This window comes from Hyla sarda, chromosome 4 (genome assembly GCF_029499605.1).
Source record: "Hyla sarda isolate aHylSar1 chromosome 4, aHylSar1.hap1, whole genome shotgun sequence".
NCBI lineage: Eukaryota > Metazoa > Chordata > Amphibia > Anura > Hylidae > Hyla > Hyla sarda.
Genome location: NC_079192.1, coordinates 230,789,122 through 230,815,637, shown reverse-complemented (window position 1 = coordinate 230,815,637; position 26,516 = coordinate 230,789,122). Strand labels below are relative to the sequence as shown.

The 26,516-nt window shown below is 43.9% G+C and overlaps 2 protein-coding genes across 7 annotated transcripts in view; one reads left to right on the top strand and one right to left on the bottom strand.

Annotated features, from left to right (window-relative positions):
* ZBED4 (zinc finger BED-type containing 4) overlaps positions 1–17,204 on the bottom strand; it is a 34,806-nt gene extending 17,602 nt beyond the window's left edge. The window contains exon 1 of one of the 2 annotated variants that reach the window (XM_056573714.1): positions 17,065–17,204. The gene's annotated coding sequence lies outside the window, so the exon portion shown is untranslated. The other variant, XM_056573713.1, reaches the window with a different exon arrangement.
* Positions 16,711–26,516, top strand: part of BRD1 (bromodomain containing 1) — a 136,260-nt gene continuing 126,454 nt past the window's right edge. The window contains exon 1 of one of the 5 annotated variants that reach the window (XM_056573710.1): positions 16,711–16,794. Coding sequence is in view for 2 of the 5 variants with exons in the window: in XM_056573708.1 (XP_056429683.1) it covers positions 17,099–17,313 (215 nt within the window). In the remaining 3 variants the exon portion in view is untranslated. Of the gene's footprint in view, positions 16,795–17,075; positions 17,314–26,516 lie in introns of those variants that run through there. The other 4 variants (XR_008892650.1, XR_008892651.1, XM_056573708.1 and 1 more) reach the window with 4 other exon arrangements.

Genomic DNA, 26,516 nt, shown 5'->3' with positions numbered 1-26,516 from the left:
CAACTGTCCATGTCATCTGATTATTGATTGTATATTAGAGAGTCTCCTGGTTTTACTACTTATGTGGTTATTGCGCAACTTACACCATATAGAGTAAATTGCGATGACGCGCTGGTCCGGAAGTGACCATCGCGTCACCGGAAGTCCTTGCCGGCATGTACCGCGAGGTTTATATAAACAACACACAGCCGCAGTATCAGTGGAGGCGTGTTTGGACGCACACTGACCGGGGTGTACGCCTGACCATTATGATGAATACCAACACATGAGGTAGGTGAAGGTTACTCTCCTGGTGCTCCGTCCTTTTAGAAATATAATGGTTTTCTGTGCATACCAGCTTATGCTACTTTATTGTTACACAGGTCTATCGGCACCATCTATTAGCCAGGCTCACTCTGACATTTGTCCACTATCAGTGGACTGTCTACTATTAATGTTCCTTGAGAAACCCCGACATCACATGGGGGGGAAACGTGTCGGAACTATAGGACAACAGTTTGTAATGTTTTTTTATTCACTTATTTTCACAAGAGGTGTCATAAGTTGTGATCAGGGCTGTGGAGTCGGAGTCAAAGTCGGAAGAAATTTTGGGTACCTGGAGTCGGAGTCAGCAAACAATGCACCGACTCCGACTCCTACTAAATTTAGATTGGAATAAAAAAAAAAAAAGCAAGTTTAAATGTCCCAATTGACAAAAAGTTATAATTAGTGAATTCTCTACTATAAGAATAAAGATCAATGCATGCAGTGCCTCACGTAACCGCAAAACGAACACGTTAAGTGACTGAAGAAGCATGCTTTTCATGTGCTTTACTATTTGGCACACAACGCACAATTAGGAGTGGCAATACTTATACTTTCCATAGTGTTGTGTCCTGCTGTTACAGGGAACCCATGGGTAACCTAGCCTCTCACTGATAAGGGATTAAGGAAATATGTTTTTTGTAGGACTAGAGACACTTTCATAAGTGAAGGGAATGGAGGGTCAATAGTTCAAGACTGACGCTGTAAACCATTGGAAAAACTGCTGTCATTCAGCTAAGGCTATAAAAACATGTAAACACGATTGTTAGCTTAAAGGGGTACTCCGCCCCTAGACATCACGAGGGGCATAGCCGTGATGTAGTGATGCTCCAGCCCCTATATCGCCCGTCATTACACACAGAGCGAACTCGCTCTGTGCAATAATGATAGCACTGTGCCACATCGGCGATCCTGGGGGTCCCCAGCAGCGGGACCCCGGCGATCTGACATCTTATCCCCTATCCTTTGGAAAGGGGATAAGATGTCAGATCACTGGGGTCCCGCGGGATCGCCGCTGCGGCACAGCACGCTCATTACTGCACTGAGCGAGCGAGTAATGACGGGCGATACAGGGGCCGGAGCATCGTTACATCACGGCTCCGCCCCTCATTATGTCACGATCCGCCCCCTCAATACAAGTCTATGGGAAGGGGCGTGGGGGTCGTCACGCCCCCTGCCATATACTTGCATTAAGGGGGCGGGCCGTGGTGTCACGAGGGGCGGAGCCATGTTGTCACGCTGCTCCATCCCCTGTATAGCCCATCATTACGCACAGAGCAAACTTTCTCTGTGTAGTAATGAAAGCGCGATGCCGCAGTGGCGATCCCGGGGGTCCCCAGCAGCAGGACCTCGGCGATCTGACATCTTATCCCCTTATCCTTTGGATAGGGGATAAGATGTCTAGGGGCGGAGTACCCCTTTAACCCCTTAAGGACTCAGGGTTTTTCAGTTTTTGCACTTTCGTTTTTTCCTCCTTACTTCCTCCTAAAAATCATAACCCTTTCAATTTTCCACCTAAAAATCCATATTATGGCTTATTTTTTGCGTCGCCAATTCTACTTTGCAGTGACAGTCATTTTACCCAAAAATGCACGGCAAAATGGAAAAAAAAATCATTGTGCGACAAAATCGAAGAAAAAACGCCATTTTGTAGCTTTTGGGGGCTTCTGTTTCTACGCAGTGCATATTTCGGTAAAAATTACACCTTATTCTGTAGGTCCATACGGTTAAAATGATACCCTACTTATATAGGTTTGATTTTGTCGCATTTCTGGAAAAAATCATAACTACATGCAGGAAAATGTATACGTTTAAAAATGTCATCTTCTGACCCCTATAACTTTTTTATTTTTCCACGTACAGGGCGGTATGAGGACTAATTTTTTGCGCCGTGATCTGAAGTTTTTATAGGTATGATTTTTGTTTTGATCGGACTTTTTGATCACTTTTTATTCATTTTTTAATGGTATACAAAGTGACCAAAAATGCGCTTTGACTTTGGAATTTTTTTGCGCGTACGCCATTGACCGTGCGGTTTAATTAATGATATATTTTTATAGTTCGGACATTTACGCACGCGGCGATACCACATATGTTTATTTTTTTTACACTTTTATTTTTTTTATGGGAAAAGGGGGGTGATTCAAACTTTTATTGGGGAAGGGGTTAAATGACCTTTATTAACACTTTTTTTTTTTTTGCAGTGTTATAGGTCCCATAGGGACCTATAACACCGCACACACTGATCTTTTACACAGATCACAGGCGTGTATTAACACGCCTGTGATCAGTGTTATCGGCGCTTGACTGCTCCTGCCAGGATCTCAGGCACAGAGCAGTCATTCGCCGATCGGACACCGAGGAGGCAGGTAAGGGCCCTCCCGGTGTCCTGCAAGCTGTTCGGGATGCCGCGATTTCACCGCGGCGGTGCTGAAAAGCCTGACTGAGCAGCCGGGTCACTTTCACTTTAGAAGCGGCGGTCAGCTTTGACCGCCACTTCTAAAGGGTTAATACCGCACATCGCCGCGATCGGCGATGTGTGGTATTAGCCGCGGGTCCCGGCCGTTGATGAGCGCCGGGACCGACGCGATATGATGCGGGATCGTGGCGCGGTCCCGCTTCATATCGCGGGATCCGGCGCAGGACGTAAATGTACGTCCTGTGTCGTTAAGGGGTTAAACTTGACTATGGGATTCTACTAGGGAAATCATGTTTTATAATAAATGCCCCTTCCTGGATCCTCCCACTGCCCTATCTTCAGCAGCAGATCAGCACACAAACTGTTCAATACAGTAGACTGTTGGCTTCCCAGCCAGTAGTCCTGTGGTAATGACATGTATGTTGCCTTTCTTTCCTTCAAGGAATGTATAAAATACATTCACATATTAATACAGAGGAGTCGGAGAGTCGGAGTTGGAACATTTATCTACCGACTCCACAGCCCTGGTTGTGATGGATACCTAGTGCTGGTAATAGGATAATTGTCCTACTCCCCCTTGTTTTGCTCTATATTGACAAGAATAGGGGACTATTATCAAGGGACTTCGTGTCTGGCTATATCTGTGTATCCTGGGTGATCTATCAGACACTAATTACGCACCCTGTACAATATCGTTATATAATAGTCAGGATTGACTTTTTGGTTAATTACAAACCACATTAGGTGTTGTGGCATGATTACTTAATATCATTTTTTGTCACGAGTGATTAGTCACGATAAGATATTGTTCATAATTTTTAACGCATACCAATAAATATATTGTTTTATAAGTATCTAAACTAGGGTCTATTAGCTGTGAGACATTATTTGACTGACTCTTTGAAATATCAGTTGTGGTGCTGTCTGGTTGATACCTAAAACTACCCCATTTTGACCCCTATAACTTTAATTATTCCGTACAATGGGACTCATTTTTGGGCCAAGATCTGTAGTTTTTATTTGTACGATTTTTGCTTTGATTGAACTTCTTGAAACCCTTTAGTCTTTTGGTATTTAATTTTTATGCCATTCAACAGGCAGGATCATAAACATTACATTATAATATTATATCTAGAAAGAAAATGATGGAAGGGACTCACGATTCTTGTAGCAGTGCAGCAAATCTTTATTCTAGGTGTATTCATTCCATTAGCGGGACGCCAGTTCGGATCAAGCAAGCAGCATGGTAATAGCCATTTCGCACTACAAACAGCGCCTCTTCAGACCACCTTCAGCTATTACCATGCTGCTTGCTTGATCCGAACTGGCGTCCCGCTAATGGAATGAATACACTCTGAATAAAGATTTGCTGCACTGCTACAAGAATCGTGAGTGCCTTCCATCATTTTCTTTCTATGAAGTTTTGTACCGTACCTCACTTTTCTGGGAAAGAGCACCACTTACTACGTGCATATGAACTGTGCTCCCTATTGCTGTACACCTGGACTGTGATTTAATGAAAGTCTGCCGCATTCAGTTAGTGCCGATTAGCCTTTGTATACTCTCTATGTGTATATATATATATATATATATATATATATATATATATATATATATATATATATATATACACACACACACACACACATATATACATATATATATATATATACACACATATATATATATATATATATATATATATATATATATATATATATATATATATATATATACATACATACACACACATACACACACATATACATACACACACACACACACACACACATTTATTTTGAGTAGAGGCTTTCATATTTTAAGAAACTTTTTTTATTTTACTCATCATTCAATTGCTTTCTCTGTGCAATGCTTTACCATAGCATAACATTGGTCAGTGATAGTCAATAGCAGTAATGATTAGTGGCCGGCACAGAGGTAAGGAGAAGCCCTCCGGCAAGACAACTTTATTCATCAAACACCCGAGATGGCAATGTAAGTGCCCTGAACTATTTGCAAATGAAACATAGGGTGATTAGAATGTAAGCTTCTTGTGTCACGGATGATGGGGGTGTTACACTGTGTGAGGTGGCGATTAGAATATGAGTTCAGGATGATGGGAGTTATACATAGGCCCAGATTTATCAATCTGTATGATAGAAAAAGTGGAGTGATTTTCCCACAGCAACCAATCACAGTTCAGGTTTCACTTTACCAGAGCTCGTTAGCTGAGCTGTGATTGACTGCTGTGGAAAATCACTCTACCTTTTCTCTCACACAGATTGATACGGTTGCTGGATGCGGTTGGGAGGGGCGAAAACCGGCAGCTCCCATATCCCAGCCGGATCCGGCCCAAACCCCATTCATTTCAATGAGCCGACCGGAGTCGAACGCTGACTCTGGTTGTCTCATTTTTGCCCCGTATATGGTTTTCTGACCAGACCTAAAACCGTGATATAACCGTGGCAGAATTAATGTGCTACCACACAGGTAGCATCAGGAGGCATACATACAGATACTCTCCTCTAAAAGCAATGCATTTTGGGGAAAATGAGCGAACTTACAGTAATTCGATTCATCACAAACTTCTCGGCTCAGCAGTGGCTGATTTTAGTCTGAATGCTCCGGTGGGCTTGAAAAGGGGGATACAGTCCTAGGAGAGAGTCTCCAGCCCACCGGAGCACCTGAAAGCTGAACTCATTTATGCAGGCTAAAGTCAGCAACTGCCGAGCCGAGAAGTTTGTGATGAATCGAATTACTGTAAATTCACTTATCTCTGGAAAATACCTCAGTATCTATTGGAGCATCACACACCACATTATGTGGGATTCCATACACTAAGCCTAGCCTTAATTTTAATATTGTTGGAATAGCTATTCAAGCATCAGGAAACTGGAGCTTTTTATTGCCTGGTAGGTTGCTGGATTGTCTTTGGACTTTTAACCTCTAACTCAAAGTACTGTTTAGTGTAGAAAAAGGGATTATTGTGTTTGGTGTGAAAACCACTTTAGGCTGCTTTCACACTCTAAAATTCCTCCGTTAAAAGACCCGTTATAAACGTCCATTAGAAAATCCCATTCAAGTCTATGGGATTTTTTGATTATCCATTATGACCCGTTCTATCCAGTCATGAATAACGGATGTTAATTGTGATGGAAGAAAAAAAATAAACGGCACATGCACAAAATTTTCTTCTGTCACAAAAAACCGCTAAATTAACGGCCGTTATTTTTAACATTGAAGTCTATGGCAAACGGATGAGCCTTTATGTCAACTGTTTGCACCTGGTTTATAATATCCATTATTACTTCTGAGCATGCTCAGAAGTGTTGACATCAGCAGACTTCTGCAGTGCTGAGGGACTACTACTACTCCCATCATGGAACAAACTTGTTTCCATGATGGGTGTAGTAATTCCTCGGCTGTGGGAGTCTGCTGGTGGCTGGGGAGTATAAATTAGGGTTTTTACTACTACCCCCATCATGGAGTAGACTCTGTTCCATGATGGGGGTTGTAGTACAGGGGCTGAGGAATTGATTGCAACAAGTCTCACTTCCTGATGCCTTTAGAAGTTATTAAACAGGGGAGCAGGTGGCACGCTGCACTCCCCTGCGATGTAGGATGTATTTATTTTCATTTTTAAATTCCCCTCCGGGAGCCCTGAATGGCCCAGGAGCCATTCAGGGCTCCCGGCGGGGTTTTCTAATAGAAGCGCTGTGTTGGGGAAAGATATATAGAATCACTGGGGAGGGGTATATATCTGGCCCCCACAGCGCTTCTATATATCTTATATCTCATTTATACATGTTCCACCCGCAGCACGCGCATATATAAATTTGTCCCATCCGCAGCTCATTTATATGTTCCCCCCGCAGTGCTATCATAAGCCCCCGGCAGCGCTATGAATGAAAAGTATTCTACAGCAGCTCATATGGCTGGGGCATGCGCTGCTGAAAGAATACTTGTCATTCATAGCGCCGCAGCAGCCTCTGTATATAGATGCACTGCAGGGGTCAGACATATCCCCACAGCGCTTCTATAATCAAATGCCTTGACAGCGCTATGAACGAAAAGTATTCTACAGCAGTGCATCTGGCCAACCAGATGCGCTCTTTTCATTCATAGCACTGCCGGGGTCTTATGATAGCGCTGCGGGGGGAAACAATATATAAATGCACTGCGGGGTGAAACAATATATAAATGCGCTGCGGGGGGACAATAATAATAGAGAGATATCTATTATTATTGTCCCCCCGCAGCGCATTTATATATTGTTTCACCCCGCAGTGCATTTATATATTGTTTCCCCCCGCATCGCTATCATAAGACCCCGGCAGTGCTATGAATGAAAAGAGCGCATCTGGTCGGCCAGATGCACTGCTGTAGAATACTTTTCGTTCATAGCGCTGTCAAGGCATTTGATTATAGAAGCGCTGTGGGGATATGTCTGACCCCTGCAGTGCATCTATATACAGAGGCTGCTGCGGCGCTATGAATGACAAGTATTCTTTCAGCAGCGCATGCCCCAGCCATATGCGCTGCTGTAGAATACTTTTCATTCATAGCGCTGCCGGGGGCTTATGATAGCACTGCGGGGGGAACATATAAATGAGCTGCGGATGGGACAAATTTATATATGCGCGTGCTGCGGGTGGAACATATATAAATGAGATATAAGATATATAGAAGCGCTGTGGGGGCCAGATATATACCCCTCCCCAGTGATTCTATATATCTTTCCCCATCGCAGCGCTTCTATTTGAAAACCCCTGCCAGGAGCCCTGAATGGCTCCTCAGTACCGGCCATTCAGGGGTCCCAGAGGGGAATTTAAAAATGAAAGTACAGTTAATACATCCTACATCGCAGGGAGCACAGCATGCTGCCTGCTCCCCTGTTTAATAACTTCTAATCGCATCGGGTCTCATAAGTGAGACCCGGTGCGATCAATCCCTCAGCCCCTGTACTACAACCCCCATCATGGAACATTGTCTGTTCCATGATGGGGGTTGTAGTACAAACACTAATGCAGCCTTCCCAGCCACCGGCAGACTCCCGCAGCCTGGGAACTACTACTCCCATCATGGATAGAAGTCTGCTCCATGATGGGAGTAGTAATCCCGGCTGTGGGAGTCTGTAGGCAGAGGTGTTACAACCATACAGGAGGGATGTTATAACAGGTCTTATTCAGCCGTTAGCACCCGTTATTTAATCCATTATACATCCGTTTTTACACAGAAAACATGTTTAACCCCTTAAAGGAGATATCCCCTATCCTTAGCATATGGGATAAGTTGTTCACCACTGGGTTCACCACGGGATAAGTTGCAGATCGCGAGGGGTCCGACCGCTGGGGCCCCCCGCGATCTCCTGTACGGAGCCCTGACAGCCCGTGAGAAGGGGGCGTGTCGACCTCCGCACGAAGCGGCGGCCTACACGCCCCCTCAATACAACTCTATGGCAGAGCCGGAGCGCTGCCTTCGGCAATCTCTGCTCTGCCATAGAGATGTATTGAGGGGGCGTGTCGGCTGCCGCTTCGTGCGGTGGTCGACACCCGCTATCTGGCCGGAGAGCCTGGCCCCCGTACAGAGAGATAGGGGATAAGTTTTTCACCACTGGACTACCCCTTTAAGGACCAAGCCCATTTTAACCTTAAGGACCAGGCCAATTTTATTTTTGCTTTCGTTTTTTCCTCCTCGCCTTCTAAAATCCATAACTCTTATATTTCCATCTACAGACCCATATAAGGGCTTGTTTTTTTGCGTGACCAATTGTACTTTGTAGTGAAACCTCTCCATAAAATGTACAAAGCCCCAAAAAAATTTTTAGGGAGGGAATTTTAATGAAAACGACAATTTAGCAGATTCTGGAGGGTTTTGTTTTCACACTGTACACTTTACGGTAAAAATGAAGTGTTCTTTATTCTGTGGGTCAATACGATTAAAATAATACCCATGGCTAGATACTTTTATATTGTTGTACCACTTAAAAAGTCTAAAACTTTTTGTACAAAATCAGTAATCTAAAATCGCCTTATTTTGACCACCGATCCGATCATCCATTTTAACTTGCGCATTGCCGCAGATGCCGTGATCTGAGCGAATGTGCGGATGTCCGCCATTTACCGACGGGTCCCCGGCTGCTGATAGCAGCCGGAACCTGCCATCTATGATGCTCGTGGTCATGCACAGGACATAAATGTACGTACTGGTGTGCGAAGTACCGCCAAACCAAGACGTACATTTACGTCCGTGGTCGTTAAGGGGTTAATAACGGATGAATGCTAATAGTATGAAAGGAGCCTTAGCGGTCTATTTAACCCCTTAAGGACGTAGGGCGTACCTGTACGCCCTATGCCCGGTCCCTGTGTTTAAACAGGGTCACGCCGTGACCCCGCATCACACCACTTGGTCCCGGCTGCTAATCATAGCTGGGACCCTGGGCTAACAGCACACGGTATCGATCGTTGTGCCGCGTGCTGTTAACCCTTCAAACGCGGCGATTAAAGTTGACCACCGCATCTGAAAGCGAAAGTAAAAGCTTCCTGGCAGCTCAATCGGGACATCGCCATAAAATCACGATGTTCCGATCAGCTGGGACGCAGGCGGAGGTCTCCTTACCTGTCTTCGCGGTGTCCGATCGTCGATTGATTGCTCCAAGACTGAGCTACAGGCTTGAGCAATCAAGCCCCTATCTCACTGATCCGTGCAAAGCTATGGCTTTGCAGGGATCAGCATAGGAGATCAGTGTGTGCAGTGTTATAGGTCCCTATGGGAGCTATAACACTGCAAAAACAAAAGAAAAAAAAAAAGTGAATAAAGATCATTTAACCCCTTCTCTAATAAAAGTTTGAATCACCCCCCTTTTCCCATAAAAAAAAAAAAATAAAAAAAATAAAAAAAACCTGTGTAAATAAAAACAGACATGTGGTATCGCCGCATGCTGAAATGTCCGAGCTATAAAAATATATCGTTAATTAAATCTCACGGTCAATGGCGTGCGCGCAAAAAAATTCCAAAGTCCAAAATAGTGTATTTTTGGTCCCTTTTTACATCATGAAAAAATGAATAAAAAGTGATCAAAAAGTCCAATCAATACAAAAATGGTACCAATAAAAACTTCAGAACACGGCGCAAAAAATTAGCCCTCATACCGGCCCGTAAGCAGAAAAATAAAAAAAAGTTATAGGGGTTAGAAGATGAGAATTTTTTACATATAAATTTTCCTGCATGTAGTTATGATTTTTTTTACTAAGTACGACAATATCCAACTGATATAAGTAGTGTATCATTTTAACTGTATGGACCTACAGAATAAAGATAAGGTGTTATTTTTAACGAAAAATGAACTGAGTAGAAACGAAAGCCCCCAAAAGTTAAAAAATGAAATTTTTTCTTCAATTTTGTCGCACAATGACTTTTTTTTCCCGTTTCGCCGTGGATTTTTGGGTGAAATGATCAACGTCACTGCAAAGTAGAATTGGTGGCGCAAGAAATAAGCCATCATGTGGAATTTTATGTGCAAAATTTAAAGTGTTATGATTTTTAGAAGGTAATGAGGAAAAAATGAAAATGCAAAAACTGAAAAACCCTGCGTCCTTAAGTGGTTAAAAACAAAAAACACAAGAGGAGTTAGAATGTAAAAAAAAGTTTACAAATTACAACCATGGTTGTAGATGCTGTACATGGGTACCTATTACTATAACAGGCTGTCATCTTTCTTCCTATTGTCATTTGCAGCTTTTTATCTTCCAACACAACACTCAGAACTAGGAAGTAAAACTTTCCTGTTCCCCAAATATTGCACCTAGAACTTTGACCCGTTATTACTTTGAAGGGAAACTGACAGGCTGTTCACCAGCACTAAACCCAATATACTGGTGGATTAGTTCGCTTGTTTCTTTTGTAGAGTTTTTTTTTTTTTATAGAAATTGAAGAAACAATCTGATTGGTTGCTATGGACAACTGGTCCCCTTTACTTCCCCCACCGATTGTCCTCACTGCAGGGCATAAAAGTACGCCCTGGTGCACTAAGTACCAGGTGGCAAGGACAAACATGTATGCCCTGTGTCCTCAAGGCATGAATTTACAGAGCTGTTTATGTGGCTGTAAAAATATAAGTGTGTATTTTAAAAATGCAGCAAGTGTAATTCAATATCCTATATAGGAGACAGCACATCAACATTTAATGAACAAAACACATTTCCATATGCTTGGGATAAACTTGCCTAAATTTGCTCCTGGCATCAATGCCAAACATGTCCACTGGGCTTTATTTACCCGAATAAGGCCAAAAGTGCGTCTGTTTGGCCATTGTCAGGCAGTATACCTTCCACAAAGAAAAAGCATACTGTGGGTTTTGTATTTTGAATAGGAGCCTAGGGGCAAGATCCTCCCCATGTATATTTAAGCTGAAGGTTTAAAAGGGTTCTCCGGTGCTTACACATCTTATCCCCTATCCAAAGGATAGGGGATAAGATGCCTGATCGTGGGAGTCCCGCAGCTGGGGACGCCCATGATCTTGCACGTGGCACCCCGTTTGTAATCAGTCCCCGGAGCGTGTTCGCTCCGGGTCTGATTACGGGCGACCACTGGCGTGTGATGTCACCCCTCCGCCCCGTGTGACGTCACGCTCCGCCCCTCAATGCAAGCCTACGGGAGGGGGCGTGACAGCTGTCACGCCCCCTCCCGTAGGCTTGCATTTAAGGACGGAGCGTGATGTCACACGGGGGCGGAGGCGTGACATCACACGCCGCCGGCCCGGTGGTTGCCCGTAATCAGACCTGGAGCGAACACGCTCCGGGGACTGATTACAAACGGGGTGCCGAGTGCAAGATCACGGGCGTCCCCAGCTGCGGGACTCCTGCGATCAGGCATCTTATCCCCTATCCTTTGGATGGGGGATAAGATGTGTAAGCACCGGAGAACCCCTTTAAGTAGTGATGTGAACATAAAATTTAGGCTGTTGGGAAAACAACATTTTAATGGCACTAAAATGTAAACTTTATTACCTATCCCCAAGATGGGCGGTATGTATGTGTTCGGTGAGGTTCGGACTGCTAGCACCCCCACTGATCAGGAAAATGGGGGTCTGTTGTCCCCTGAGTGAATTGTGTGACAACACACATCAGGCCATTCATTCGCTATGGGATTTCTGGCACACACAAGGGATCACCGTTATTGTGATCAGTGGGGGCCCCTTGGTCCAACCCGCAGTGATTAAATACTTATCTATCCTGTAATTAGTCATGAAAAGTCATCATGAAAACAAGGGCTTGTTGAGGAACCTATATTTGATGCAATAATAGGGCTGGACAAATCTCAAAAGCCAAAGTAGCCAAAGTGCCTAAGGCTAGGGCTACACCATCTTTTTTGTGGGGCTATTGACTGACCTAAAGAGATTATCCCAAGATTAGTACTTTGGTCAGTATAGTATTGTTTGCTAAACCCAAGGGTAGGTTAAAAAAAATTAAAAAAAATAAAAATGTAAATATTTCCATTATTGTTTTTCTCCGTACCAATCTTGGCTTTGGCTAAAACATATCAACCAAATACACTGAGAACACAGCCTCAAGAACGAGGAACCTCCACGATCAGATAGTTATGCTATGACAACTTTCAACCCCTTACAAACTCAGCCCATGTTCACCTTAAGGACCAGGCCAATTTTCATTTTTTCTTCCTCCACTTCTAAAAATCATAACGCTTTCAATTGTGCACCTACAGACCCCTATAAGTGCTTATTTTTTACCTCACCAATTGTACTTTGTAATGACAATTTAATAAAATCTACAGCAAAACCAAAAAATATATATTTGTGGGGTGGAATTGAAAAAAAACAAGAAAGAAAGGCCATTTTGTAGCTTTTGGGGGCTTCCGTTTCTACACAGAGCACTCTTTGGTAAAAATGCCACCTTATCTTTATTCTGTAGGTCCATATGGTTACAAGGATACCTCATTTATATAGGTTTTATTTTATTAACTAAAAATATAACTACATGCACCAAAATTAGTATGTTTAAAATGGTCATCTTCTGGCCCATATAACGATTTTATTTTTCTGTATACGGGGCTATATGAGGGCTCATTTTTTGCGCCGTGATCTGTAGTTTGAATCAATACCATTTTTGTTTTGACGGGACTTATTTGCTTTTGATTAGTTTTTTATTGTATATGTGATCAAAAATGCACAGTTTTTGACTTTGGTATTATTTTTGTGAACGCCATCGACCTTGCAGTTTAACTAACCTTATATTTTAATAGTTAGGACATTTACACATGCAGCGGTACCACATATGATGTTTATTTCTAATTACATTTTTTTTATTTTTTTAAAAATGGGAAGGGGGGGGGGTTATTCAAACTTTTATTAGGGAAGGGGTTAAAGAACTGTCACTTTTTTTTTAGTCCCCATAGGGGGCTATGACCTGCAATCTGATGATTGCATACAATGTTTAATGCTATGCCATAGCACTGATCAGTGTTTTCGGTGCTCTGCTGCTCTAGCCTGCCATGGCTGGCAGGGGACATCAGAGCACCGATCGGACAGCCAGGAGATCGGTAAGGACCCTCCCGCCGCCCACTCAGCTGATCAGGACCCGCGATTTCACGGCGGATGTCCTGATCAGCTGCCCTGAGCTAACCGTCACAGTTAACTTGCACTTTAGATGCCGCTATCAACTTTGACCACGGCATCTAAAGGTTTAATGCCAGGCATCGGCCAAATTGAGGATGCCTGGCATTAACCGTGGGTCCTGGCTGCTCATAGCAACCGTGTTAGAAGCATTCTCGTGAGAACGCTTTAAACCTCCGTAACGGGACAAGGCCTTCAGGTAAGCCCGTGGTCCTTAAAGGGGTACTCCGACGGAAAACAATTTTTTTTAAAAAGGAGAACTCCAGAATATAAAAATTGTCGCCCATACTGCCGGCAGTAAAAAAATAAAGACGTACATACCTTCAGCCAATCACCAGCCGCAGCGAGGTCAGACTCAGCCAGCGATAGACTGAGCGGCAGTGTGAGAACGCTTCAGGACACAAAATCCTTCACTACACCGGCACCTGCGGCCGGGGCCGAAAACGTCACACTGCCACTCAGCCTATCGCCGGCCGAGTCGGGACTTTGCTGCGGCTGGTGATTGGCTGAGTGCAATATGATTCATCCGACCAACAGCAACCAGGAAGAGGATCGCGGCAGAGACCGGAGCCAGTTACTGGAGGAAGGTATGTACAATTTTTGTGTTCTGGAGTTCTCCTTTAAATCAACTGGTGCCAGGAAGTTAAACAGATTTGTAAATTACTTCTATTTAAAAATCGTAATCCCTTCAGTACTTAGCTGCTGTATGCTCCAGAGAAAGTTGTGTAGTTTGTTCCAGCCTAACCACAGTGCCCTCTGCTGACACCTGTCAATGTCAGGAGCAAATTCCCATAGCAAACCTCTCCTGCTCTGGACAGTTCCTGACATGGAAAGAGATGTCAGCAGAGAACACTATGGTCAGACTGAAAAGAAAGTCCTCTGGAGCATACAGCAGCTGATAAGTACTGGAAGGATTAAGATTTTTAAATAGAAGTAATTTACCCATCTGTTTAACTTTCTGGCACCAGTTGATTTAAAAAAAAAAAAAGTTTTAACCGGAGTACCCCTTTAAGTACCAGGACGCAAGGGCACACCCATTCACCCTTCGTCCTGGAGGCGTTAATTTTGTGCTATAGTAAAACAGCAAATTTCTTTCAAAACCAGCGCCATATCTGTCCTCAGGTTGTGTGGGGTATTACAACTTGGGTCTATTCACATCATTGGAACTGAGCTGCCATACCACTCAACCTGAGGACAGGAGTGGTGCTGGTTTTGGAAGAAATCAGTTCTGTTTTTCTAATCCCAACATCCCAAAAACACAATATTTCTCAGTAGTGCTACAAATGCACAGCCCAGGCCCAAAGGTGGCCATTATTTTTTACCAGTGTGTTCACTTGTTCATGTGTTGTCTATGAGAAGGTGTAAGCCGCAGTCAGACAGCTCCCTTCAAGAACAGAACCCCAACATGCCTGACTCTACTTTCCGCTGACATCTGATGGCGGAGAGTCAGAAGGCTGTTTTCACACCTTGTCATTTCTGCTTTTTAAAGGCCTGCTATAATGTTCCGTTAAGGAAACCCTTAAAACCGGCCGTTACAAAATCCCAGTCAAGTCTATAGGATTTTGTGATTAGCCGTTATGAATAACAGACGTTATTTTCCGACAGGAGAAAATTGGTGCATGTACCTACCCTCTTTTCTCCCATCACAAAATAACATCCGTTATCCATAACTGCATTAACGGGTCATAACGGCTAATCACAAAATCCTACAGACTTGACTGGGAATTTGTAACGGACGGTTTTAAGGGTTTCCTTAACGGAACATTATAACGGGTCTTTAAAACGGTGAAATAAGACCAGTGGTCTCGGAACTCTGGTCCCAGCTATTATTAAAAAAACTACATCTCCCAGCATGCCTGAACAGCCAATGGCTGAGTTGTAGTTTTGGGGTACTCCGGCGCTAAGACATCTTATCCCCTATCCAAAAGGGGACCCCCATGATCTTCCACGCTGCACCCCATTAGAATCAGTCCCCGGAGCATGTTCGCTCCGGGTCTGATTACTGGCGATCACGGGGACGGAGCATAGTGATGCCACAGCTCCGCCTCCGTGTGATGTCATGCTCCGCCCCCTCAATGTAAGCCTATGGGAGGGGGCGTGACAGCTGTCACGCCCCTCCAATAGACTTGCATTGAGGGGGCGGAGCGTGACATCACTATGCTCCGTCCTCTTGGTCGAGATAGACTCAGCCTGAGGACCTCCAGCGGTTCCGGAAGCTGCTAAAGATGGGTGCTGCATGGTAAATCCCGGGGGTCCCCAGCAGTGGGACCCCGGCGATCTGACATATTCCCTATCCTTTGGAGTACCCCTTTAAACTGTTGATCGAACTTGCCATAAGCTTTAGTATAACATGTATAAACACCTTAAAGGGGGTGCTCTGGTGGAATTTTGTTTTAAATCCAGAAAGTTACAGATTTGTAAGTTATTTCTATAAAAAAAAAATCTTAATCCTTCCAGTACTTATCTCTTTGGAACACAGAGCTCTCTGCTGAATCACAAGCACAGTGCTCTCTGCTGACATCTCTGTCCATTTTAATAACTGTCCAGAGTAGAAGAAAATCCCCATAGAAAACATATGTTCCCCCTAAAATGGACAGAGATGTCAGCAGAGAGCTCTGTATTCCAATAAGAATTTCCTCTGTAGTATTCAGCAGCTAATAAGTACTGGACAGATTTTTTAAATAGAAGTAATTTACAAGTCTAACTTTCTGGCACCAGTTGATTTAAAAAAAAAAAAAAGTTTTGCAGTGGAGTGCCCCTTTATGCCTGACTACCTAAAAGTGTCTCCCAACCAGGGTTCCTCCGGCTGTTGCAAAACTACAACTGCCAGCATGCTGGGAGTTGTAGTTGTGAAACAACCGGAGGCACCCTGGTTGGGAAGCACTGATGTAAAATAACATTCCCTCTAAAGCTGTAACTGGTATAACCTTGCGGTATGATGTTGATGACATCACAGTGAAGTCTCAATGGTAGTGACTGTGCAGAGGACGGCTATTTATTTATTTACATGACATGGAGTCGCCATGGACAACACGTCAGACCAGATCAATGGAGCCCTAAGAAAACATGTCCACCATGATGCCATGTCACATGACCAACAATTTATAGCAGATCAATGGGATGGGAGATGGTCAGGTGATCTACCCCTACATGTGTGCTATAAAGCCTGATGTGACCAGCACCTCCAGGACACACACACATACAATGGAGGAGGCAGATTACCCAGCCTAATCCTATCAGGCAGATCACCCCTCCCTGTAAGCTTCTATGTATTACCCGGGGGCACCCAGCAGATCCCTCGGGTGCCATGTGTGATTTATGACAGCACGGTCCTCGTTCACACCGGACATAACCAACAACCTCCGCGTCCATGCGGCACCTGCGCCGGGTAAAAGTGTCAGCAAGTCCGGAGAAGCGCACAATAGAGCGGCCAGGGCTGTAGGTCAGAGCGTGTGTCCAGGCCTTACCCCACCACCCCCTTCTCAAACCGGAACTGGAGCCATCTCCTGCCTGTGGGCACCCCGCCGTCCGCTCCCGGGTCACTTACCTGGCAGCTAGGTGGCTGTGCTGGGGCTCAGGGGCCGTTCACTATCAGCAGGCCGCCCTGTGCTCTCTCTGCCCCCATTCATTAGTTTAATGCTTTGTCTCCCACCCGTTCCCGCGACGCTCCGTCCGACGGCGAGATGAAGACGAGAGGCGGAGCGCGACTTACGTAGTGCTACGTCACCGAGTCAAAGGTTCTCAAAATGTCCGCTTCCTGCAGACGGCTGCCCCCTGTCGTCAACACAGAGGAGGGCGTGGCCGAGTGGTCGTTGGCCCCGCCCCTCAGCTTACATGTACACACAGACTGCCTGTGGCGGCCACGTCTTCCCGCCCGCCTGTCCGCGCTGCGTTTGTTTTGGCAGATGTCGCGCTGCTGTACGGGGTTTCCGGAGCACTTGTGGCCTCCAGCCAGGGTGGGGTGAGCAGGAACAACAGCCGCGGCCCATTCATGTCCGGGAGGAGGGAAGGAGGCAGCTCCGCGGCTTTTGTTCTCGGGATGGAGCTCACTTTCTAGCAGTGCAGGGTTTAGTGTTGGGACTACGAGCTTATTTCACTAGGCTAATGTTTGTGAACACTGTTTCCCAACCAGGGTGCCTCCAGCTGTTGCAAAACTACTACTCCCAGTTTCCGGCTGTCTGGGAATGCTGGGAGTTGTAGTTTTGCAACAGCTGGAGGCACCCTGGTTGGGAAACAGTGCTCTACATACACTGGTGGGGTCATGTGATGTAGCTGACAAGTTCAAATCTAGGTTTACATCCCTTCAGTTGGGGTCTGTGCTTGTAAAATATTTTTTTTTTATCATTTAATTTTTTCAAATCAATATAATTTTAATTTTTTTCCCTCCTCTCCCAGGTAGAGAAGGGTAAAGGCCACACCCATCACATCACATTCTCAAACTAAGGCTGCTTTCACACTATGAAAAGTACCCGTTATATAACACCTGTTATAAAACAGCAGGCGATTGTGGGGTTAAACCGCCATTAGAAAACCCCTAACATATGTTAGAAAATCCCATAATAGTCAATGGAATTTTTCTAATAGCCGTTTTAACCCGTTATTCATAACGGCCGTTATTTTTTTTTACTGGAGATTGAACGGAAGAAAAAGTGCATGCGCTATTTCTCCCGTCCTAAAATAACGCCCGTTATTCATAAAATGGCTATTAGAAAAATCCTATAGACTATTATGGGATTTTCTAATGGCGGTTTAACCCCACGATCACCCGCTGTTTTAGATTGGGTACTTTTCATAGTGTGCAAGCAGCCTACTTGTATTAACCCCATAAAGGGGTACTCCACTGGAAAACTTTTTTTTTTTTTTTAAATCAACGGGTGCCAGAAAGTTAAACAGATTTGTAAATTCCTTCTATTAAAAAAAATCTTAATCCTTCCAGTACATATCAGCTGCTGTATACTACAGAGGAAGTTCTTTTCTTTTTGAATTCCCTTTCTTGACCACAGTGCTCTCTGCTGACACCTCTGTCCATGTCAGGAACTGTCCAGAGCAGGAAGGTTTGCTATGGGGATTTGCTTCTACTCTGGACAGTTCCTGACATGGACAGATGTTCAGAAGAAAATAGTTCATGAACTTTTTTTCTTCCGTACCATCTTCCGTCACAAAATAACATCTGTTATCAATAACAGACTATAACGGATTCAAACGGCTATTAGAAAATCCCAGAGACTATAATGGGATTTTCTAATGGACGTATAGGATTTTGTTACTGCCGTTTTCAGCTGGAACTTCAAACAGATGTTTAAAAACGGAGAATTTTGTAGTGTGAAAGAAGCCTAAGCAAAGAGCACTGTGGTCAGACAAAAGAAATTCTAGAAAACTTCCTGTGGAATATACAGCAGTTAAGTACTGGAAGGATTAAAGGGGTAGTCCAGTGGTGAAAAACTTATCCCCTATCCTAAGGATAGGGGATAAGTTTGAGATTGCGGGGGGGGGGGGGGGGGGGGGGGGGGGTCCTACCGCTGGGGCCCCCTGCAATCTCTTTGTACAGGGCCCCGGCTCTCGGCCCAGATAGCGGCGGCCGACACGCCCCCACAATATATCTCTAGGCAGCGCTTCGGCTCTGCCATAGAGTTGTATTGAGGGAGCGTGCGGAGGTCGACACGCCCCCTTCCCGCGGGCTGTCAGGGCCCCGTACAGGAGATCGCAGGGGGCCCCAGCGGTCGGACCCCCCGCGATCTGCAACTTATCCCCTATCCTTATGATAGGGGATAAGTTGCTCACCACTGGACTACTCCTTTAAGATATTTTAATCGAAGTAATTTACAAATCTGTACAACTTTCTGACACCAGTTCATTACAAAAACATTTTTTCCACCTACATACCCTTATGATGGTTTATTTATATTTTTATTGCACCACCAATTTCTCATTGTAATGACCTCAAAATCTATGGTGAAACCAAATGCAAATTATTTGTGGGGCAAAATTTGAAAAAAATCATAAGTGAAAAATAAATAATTTTGGGGCTTCCATTTCTACACAGTGCACTTTAGAGGAGAATGACCCCTTATCTTTATTCTGTAGGTCCATACAGTTATTATGATACCCAAATTATCATTTTTTGGTTTACTATTTTTAACCCCTTGAGGACTCGGGTTTTTCCGTTTTTGTACTTTCGTTTTTTTCCTTCTCACCTTTAAAAATTATAACCCTTTAAAGGAGTAGTCCAGTGGTGATTCAGTGGTGAGCAACTTATCCCCTATCCTAAGGATAGGGGATAAGTTGCAGATCGCGGGGGGTCCGACCGCTGGGGCCCCCTGCGATCTCCTGTACGGAGCCCCGACAGCCCGCGGGAAGGGGGCGTGTCGACCTCCGCATGAGGCGGCGTCCGACACGCCCCCTCAATACAACTCTATGGCAGAGCCGAAAAGCTGCCTTCGGCAATCTCCGGCTCTGCCATAGAGATGTATTGAGGGGGCGTGTCGGCCGCCGCCTCGTGCGGGGGTCGACACCCGCTATCTCGGCGGAGAGCCGGGGCCCCGTACAGAGAGATCGCGGGGGGCCCCAGCGGTCGGACCCCCCGCGATCTCAAACTTATCCCCTATCCTTAGGATAAGGGGATAAGTTTTTCACCACTGGACTACCCCTTTAAATTTTGGACCTACAGACCCATATGATGGCTTATTTTTTGCGCCATCAATTCTACTTTGTAATGACATTAGTAATTTTACCCAAAAATCTACAGCGAAAAAAAAATTGTGCGACAAAATTAAAGAAAAAAAAAATGCCAATTTGTAACTTTTGGGGGCTTCAGTTTCTACGCAGTACATTTTTCGGTAGAAATGATACCTTATCTTTATTCTGTAGGTCCATACGATTAAAATGATACCCTACTTATATAGGTTTGATTATTTCGCACTTCTGGAAAAAATCATAACTACATGCAGGAAAATGTACACGTTTAAAATTGTCAACTACTGACTTTTATTACTTTTTATTTTTCTGCATACAGGGCGGTATGAGGGCTCATTTTTTGCGCTGTGATCTGAAGTTTTGATCTGACTGTTTGATCGCTTTTTATTCCTTTTTTTTATGGTTTAAAAAGTGACCAAAAATACGCTATTTTGGACTTTTGAAGTTTTTTTTTATGTGTATGCCATTGACCGTGCGGTTTAATTAATGATTTTATAGTTTGGACACTTACGCACGTGGCGATACCACATATGTTTATATTTATTTTTATTTAAATGTTTTGTTTTTTTTAACGGGAAAATGGGGTTGATTCCAACTTTTATTAGGGAAGGGGGTTAAATCACATTTATTACCTCTATTTTCACACTTTTTTTTTTTCTCCAATGTTATAGCCCCCATAGGGGTTTTAGCCCCGTTTCACGGCTACTGTTAGACGCTGGGACTGACCTGCTATACCGGGGGGAGGCTCAACTGTAACCCTTGTTACCTTCCTTGAGGGGTGTAGTTTCCCAAATAGTGTGTGTTTTTTATTAATTTATTCTTATTTATCTGTTCTGGCATCATGGGGTCTTCCTAAATGTGACATGCCCCTCAAAAACCATTTTAGCAAAATTTGCTCTCCAAAATCCCATTGTCGCTCCTTCCCTTCTGAGCCCTGTAGTGCACTCACAGAGCACTTTACATCTACATATGAGGTATTTCTTTACTTAAGAGGAATGGGGTTACACGTTTAAGGGGACATTTCAACCTATTACCCCTTATGAAAATGAAAAATTTGGGGTAACACTAGCATTTTAGTGAAAAAAATCTAATTTTGCATTATCACGTCCCACTTTATCGAAAGTTCATTAATCACCTGTAGGATGTTAAGGCTTATTATACCCCTTGTTACGTTCCTTGAGGGGTGTAGTTTCCCAAATAGTGTGCCTATTTTTTTATTCTGTTCTTGCATGGGGGGCTTCCTAAATGTGACATGCCCCCCCCCCCCCCCCAAACCGGGCACGGTAAGGATCAAGCTGACAATTTTCCTTTTAAGGGAGCCTGTCATCAGATTTTATCATATATAAGGCGCTGTGTGTTATCCCCTTAAATGGGCTCTCTCATTAAAACTAATTTTTGCCATTGCAGTTCTTATGGTAAATAAAAAAATCTTTCAAATGTACTTTGGTTAAAAATAAGTTTTCTATGTTTTATTGGTGGTTAAAAATGCTTCCACTAGGACACATTTTCCCCCATCTTTTTCACAGACTTTGGACTCCTGCTTGCCTGGCAGAAGTCCAAAATCAGGAAATGCATTCTGGAGTGCTGAGGGGGGTGGGGTGTGCAGCCTTAGCCAATCATAGCTCATCTCACTCACTGAACTGCTCTTGGCTGTGTGTAGCAGAGTGATGGAGGAAGTTCTCCCCTGTATGGCTTCAGATGATGTCATACCTGCTGGGTAACGCCCCTTCCCAGTTTGTGAATCTGACTGAGACTGAGCAGAAAATACAGAACAATATCAAGGTAGAAAATTAACAAAAAAAAAAAAAAGCAGGGGGTGGTTTATCATGATGGGGGCAGTGAACTGGGAGAATAATAAAATTTTAACAAGATCATGAGAGGTACTCCTTAAGGACATTTTCCACCTACAGACCTATGTGAGGGCTTGCTTTTTGCGCCATCAATTCTAATTTGTAATGACATCAATCATTTCACCAGAAAATCTATGGTGAAACGAAAAAAATAATAATTGTGGGTGCAAAATGTAAAAAACAAAAAAAGGCATTTTGTAAATTTTGGGATTCCAATTCTACGCAGTGCACTTTTCGGGAAAAATGACACTTAATATTTATTCTGCAGGTCCATACGATTAAAATGATACCACTTTCATATAGGTTTTATTTTTAATTTTTTTAAATTCTTTTTGCACGAAAATTAGCATGTTTAACTCCTTAACGACTAAGGACGTAAATTTACGTCCTGGTGCTGCGGTACTTAGCGCACCAGGATGTATATCGAGCGATGCTCGGATCATGTGTGGCTGGTCCCGGCTGCTGATCGCAGCCAGCGACTCGCCGTAATGGCCGACATCTGATCACGTGATGTCTGCCATTAACCCCTCAGATGCCGTGATCAATACAGATCACGTCATCTGTGGCAGTACGGTTAGAAATATGGATGATCGGATCGCCCGCAGCGCTGCCGCGGCGATCCGATCATCCTGAACGGCAGACGGAGGTCCCTTCACCCGCCTCCACTGACTTCCACGGGTCTTCTGCTCTGGTCTGAGATCGAACAGACCAGAGCAGAAGATGACCGATAATACTGTTCAGCGCTATGCCCTATGCATAGCACTGAACAGTATTAGCAATTGAATGCTTGCTATAAACATTCCCCTATGGGGACTATTTAACCCCTTAAGGACTCAGCCCATTTTGGCCTTAAGGACTCAGACAATTTAATTTTTACGTTTTAATTTTTTCCTCCTCGCCTTCTAAAAATCATAACTCTTTTATATTTTCATCCACAGACTAGTATGAGGGCTTGTTTTTTGCGCGACCAGTTGTCCTTTGCAATGACATAACTCATTATATCATAAAATGTATGGCGCAACCAAAAAACACTATTTTTGTGGGGAAATTAAAACGAAAAACGCAATTTTGCTAATTTTGGAAGGTTTTGTTTTCACGCCGTACAATTTCTGGTAAAAATGACATGTGTTCTTTATTCTGAGGGTCAATACGATTAAAATTATACCCATTATTATATACTTTTATATTATTGTTGCGCTTAAAAAAAATCACAAACTTTTTAACCAAATTAGTACGTTTATAATCCCTTTATTTTGATGACCTCTAACTTTTTTATTTTTCCGTATAAGTGGCGGTATGGGGGCTCATTTTTTGCGCCATGATCTGTACTTTTTTTTGATACCACATTTGCATATAAAAAACTTTTAATACATTTTTTATAATTTTTTTTTTAATAAAATGTATTAAAAAAGTAGGAATTTTGGACTTTTTTTATTTTTTTTCGTTCACGCCGTTCACCGTACGGGATCATTAACATTTTATTTTAATAGTTCGGACATTTACGCAAATATGTCCAAATATATATACCAAATATGTCTATAAAAAATGTTTTTTACGCTTTTTGGGGGTAAAATAGGAAAAAACGGACGTTTTACTTTTTTATTGGGGGAGGGGATTTTTCACTTTTTTTTACTTTTACATTTTTTTACATTTTTTTTTTACACTTGAATAGTCCCCATAGGGGACTATTCATAGCAATACCATGATTGCTAATACTGATCTGTTCTATGTATAGGACATAGAACAGATCAGTATTATCGGTCATCTCCTGCTCTGGTCTGCTCGATCACAGACCAGAGCAGGAGACGCCGGGAGCTGCACGGAGGAAGGAGAGGGGACCTCCGTGCGGCGTTATGAATGATCGGATCCCCGCAGCAGCGCTGCGGGCGATCCGATCGTTCATTTAAATCGCGAACCGCCGCAGATGCCGGGATCTGTATTGATCCCGGCACCTGAGGGGTTAATGGCGGACGCCCGCGAGATCGCGGGCGTCGGCCATTGCCGGCGGGTCCCTGGCTGCGATTAGCAGCCGGGATCAGCCGCGCATGACACGGGCATCGCTCCGATGCCCGCGGTTATGCTTAGGACGTAAATGTACGTCCTGGTGCGTTAAGTACCACCTCACCAGGACGTACATTTACGTCCTGCGTCCTTAAGGGGTTAAAGTGTAAAAACGAAAAAAAAAATCAGAAAAATCCCCTCTCCCAGTAAAAATGTAAAATGGCCTTTTTTCCCATTTTACCCCCATAAAGTGTAAAACATAAATAAATACACATTTTGTATCGCTGCGTGCGTAAATGTCCGAACTATTAAAATATGTTATTGATCCCATACAGTGAACGGTGTAAATGTAAAAAAAAGCGCAATATTGCTGCTTTTTTGTCACATTTTATTTAAAAAAAATGTATAAAAAATTAAGTTTTATATACATAAATGTGGTATCAATAAAAAGTACAGATCATGGCACAAAAAAATGGGCCCTCATACCGCCGCTTATACGGAAAAATTAAAAAGTTATAGGTCTTCAAAATAGAAAGATTTTAAACATACTAATTTGGTTAAAAAGTTTGCCATTGTTATTAAGTGCAACAATAATAGGAAAGTATGTTATCATGGGTATCATTTTAATTGTATTGACCACACAGAATAAAGAATAAACACTTAATTTTTACCGTAAATTGTACGGTGTGAAAACGAAACCTTCCAAAATTAGCAAAATTGTGGTTTTCTTTTCAATTTTCCCACACAAATAGTATTTTATTTTGGTTGTACCATACATTTTATAGTAAAATGAGTGATGCCATTACGCAGGACAACTGGTTGCGCAAAAAACAAACCCTCATACTAGTCTGTGGATGAAAATATAAAAGACGAGGAGGAAAAAAACGAGAATGCAAAAATAAAATTGGCCGGGTCCTTAAGGTCAAAATGGGCTTGGTCCTTAAGGGGTTAAGGATCAGGCCATTTTTCATTTTTGCAAAAAGGCATTGGATGGTTTATCATGATGGGGGCAGTGAACTGGGAGGATTATAAAATTTAACAAGATCATGAGAGGTACTCTTTAACCCCTTCCCGCAGAATGTCATATATAAATGCCGGGTTGTGCAGTGCGTTCGCGCATCCCGACGTTTATAAATGACATTCAGTTAACCCGGCGATGCGCAGCATCGCACGGGTTAACTGGCAGAAGTCCCGCTGTTTCCAGCAGGGGACAACTTCTGCTTCACCCCCAGGACCATCCATTGATGGTCCTGGTCAGCGATCACTGTGATTGGTCCCTGTGGACCAATCACAGTGATCTGGGGTGAAAGTTCAGATCCCCCGCACTGCCCGCCCCTGGAAGTCGGGCAGAACGGGGGACCTGCGGCATTCGGGGGGAACACGTGGGGACCGGCGGACTTACCTGATCCAGCGGCGGGACCGAGGGGCAGCGCGGGACCGGCCACGTGGACGAGCAGCGACGGGTAAGTATGTAGTCCTCAGAGGCAGCAGTGAAGATCTTCACTGCTGCTTCTAGGAGTCTGAAAACTGCAACTCCCAGCATGCCTAGACAGCCTTTGGCTGTCTGGGCATGCTGGGAGTTGTAGTTTTGCAACATCTGGAGGGCCCCCGTTTGGAGACCATTGTATAATGGTCTCCAATCTGTGCTCTTCCAGCAGTTGCAAAACTACAACTCCCAGCATGCACTGACTGTCCAGGCATGCTGGGAGTTTTAGTTCAGCAACATCTGGCCCTTCAGATGTTGCCGAACTACAACTCCCAGCATGCCCTTCAGCTGTCTGGGCATGCTGGGAGTTGTAGTTTTGCAACAACTGGAGACACACTGGTTGGGAAACATTGTTTCTAACTCAGTGTTTCCTAACCTGTGTGCCTCCAGCTGTTGCAAAACTATAACTCCCAGCATGCACTAACAGACCATGCATGCTGGGAGTTGGTGTTTTGCAACAGCTGGTACATTCACATGGGCGAGGCTTTTACAGTGGGTTTCTCGCATCTTGAGATGCAGCAAATTTTGCGCTGGGAAACTCGCTGTAATCCCCCGCCCATGTGACTGTACCCTAAAAACACTACACTACACTAACACAAAATAAAAAGTTAAAAACACTACATATACACATACCCCTACACAGCCCCCCTCCTCCAATAAGAACGTCCGGTACACCACTGTTTCCAAAGCAGAGCCTCCAGCTGTTGAAAAACAACAACTCCCAGTATTGCCGGACAGCCATTGACTGTCCACGCATGCTGGGAGTTTTGCAACAGCTGGAGGCACCCTGTTTGGGAATCACTGGCGTAGAATACCCCTATGTCCACCCCTATGCAAATCCCTAATTTAGGCCTCAAATGCGCACGGCGCTCTCACTTTGGAGCCCTGTCATATTTCAAGGCAACAGTTTAGGGCGACATATGGGGTATCGCCGTACTCGGGAGAAATTGCGTTACAAGGTTTGGGGGGCTTTTTCTTCTTTAACCCTTCATGAAAAGGAAATGTTGGGGTCTACACCAGAATGTTAGTGTAAAAAAATTAAATTTTTTACACTAACATGCTGATGTTGCCCTATACTTTACATTTTCACAAGAGGTAAAAGGGAAAAAAGCCCCCCAAAATTTGTAACGCAAT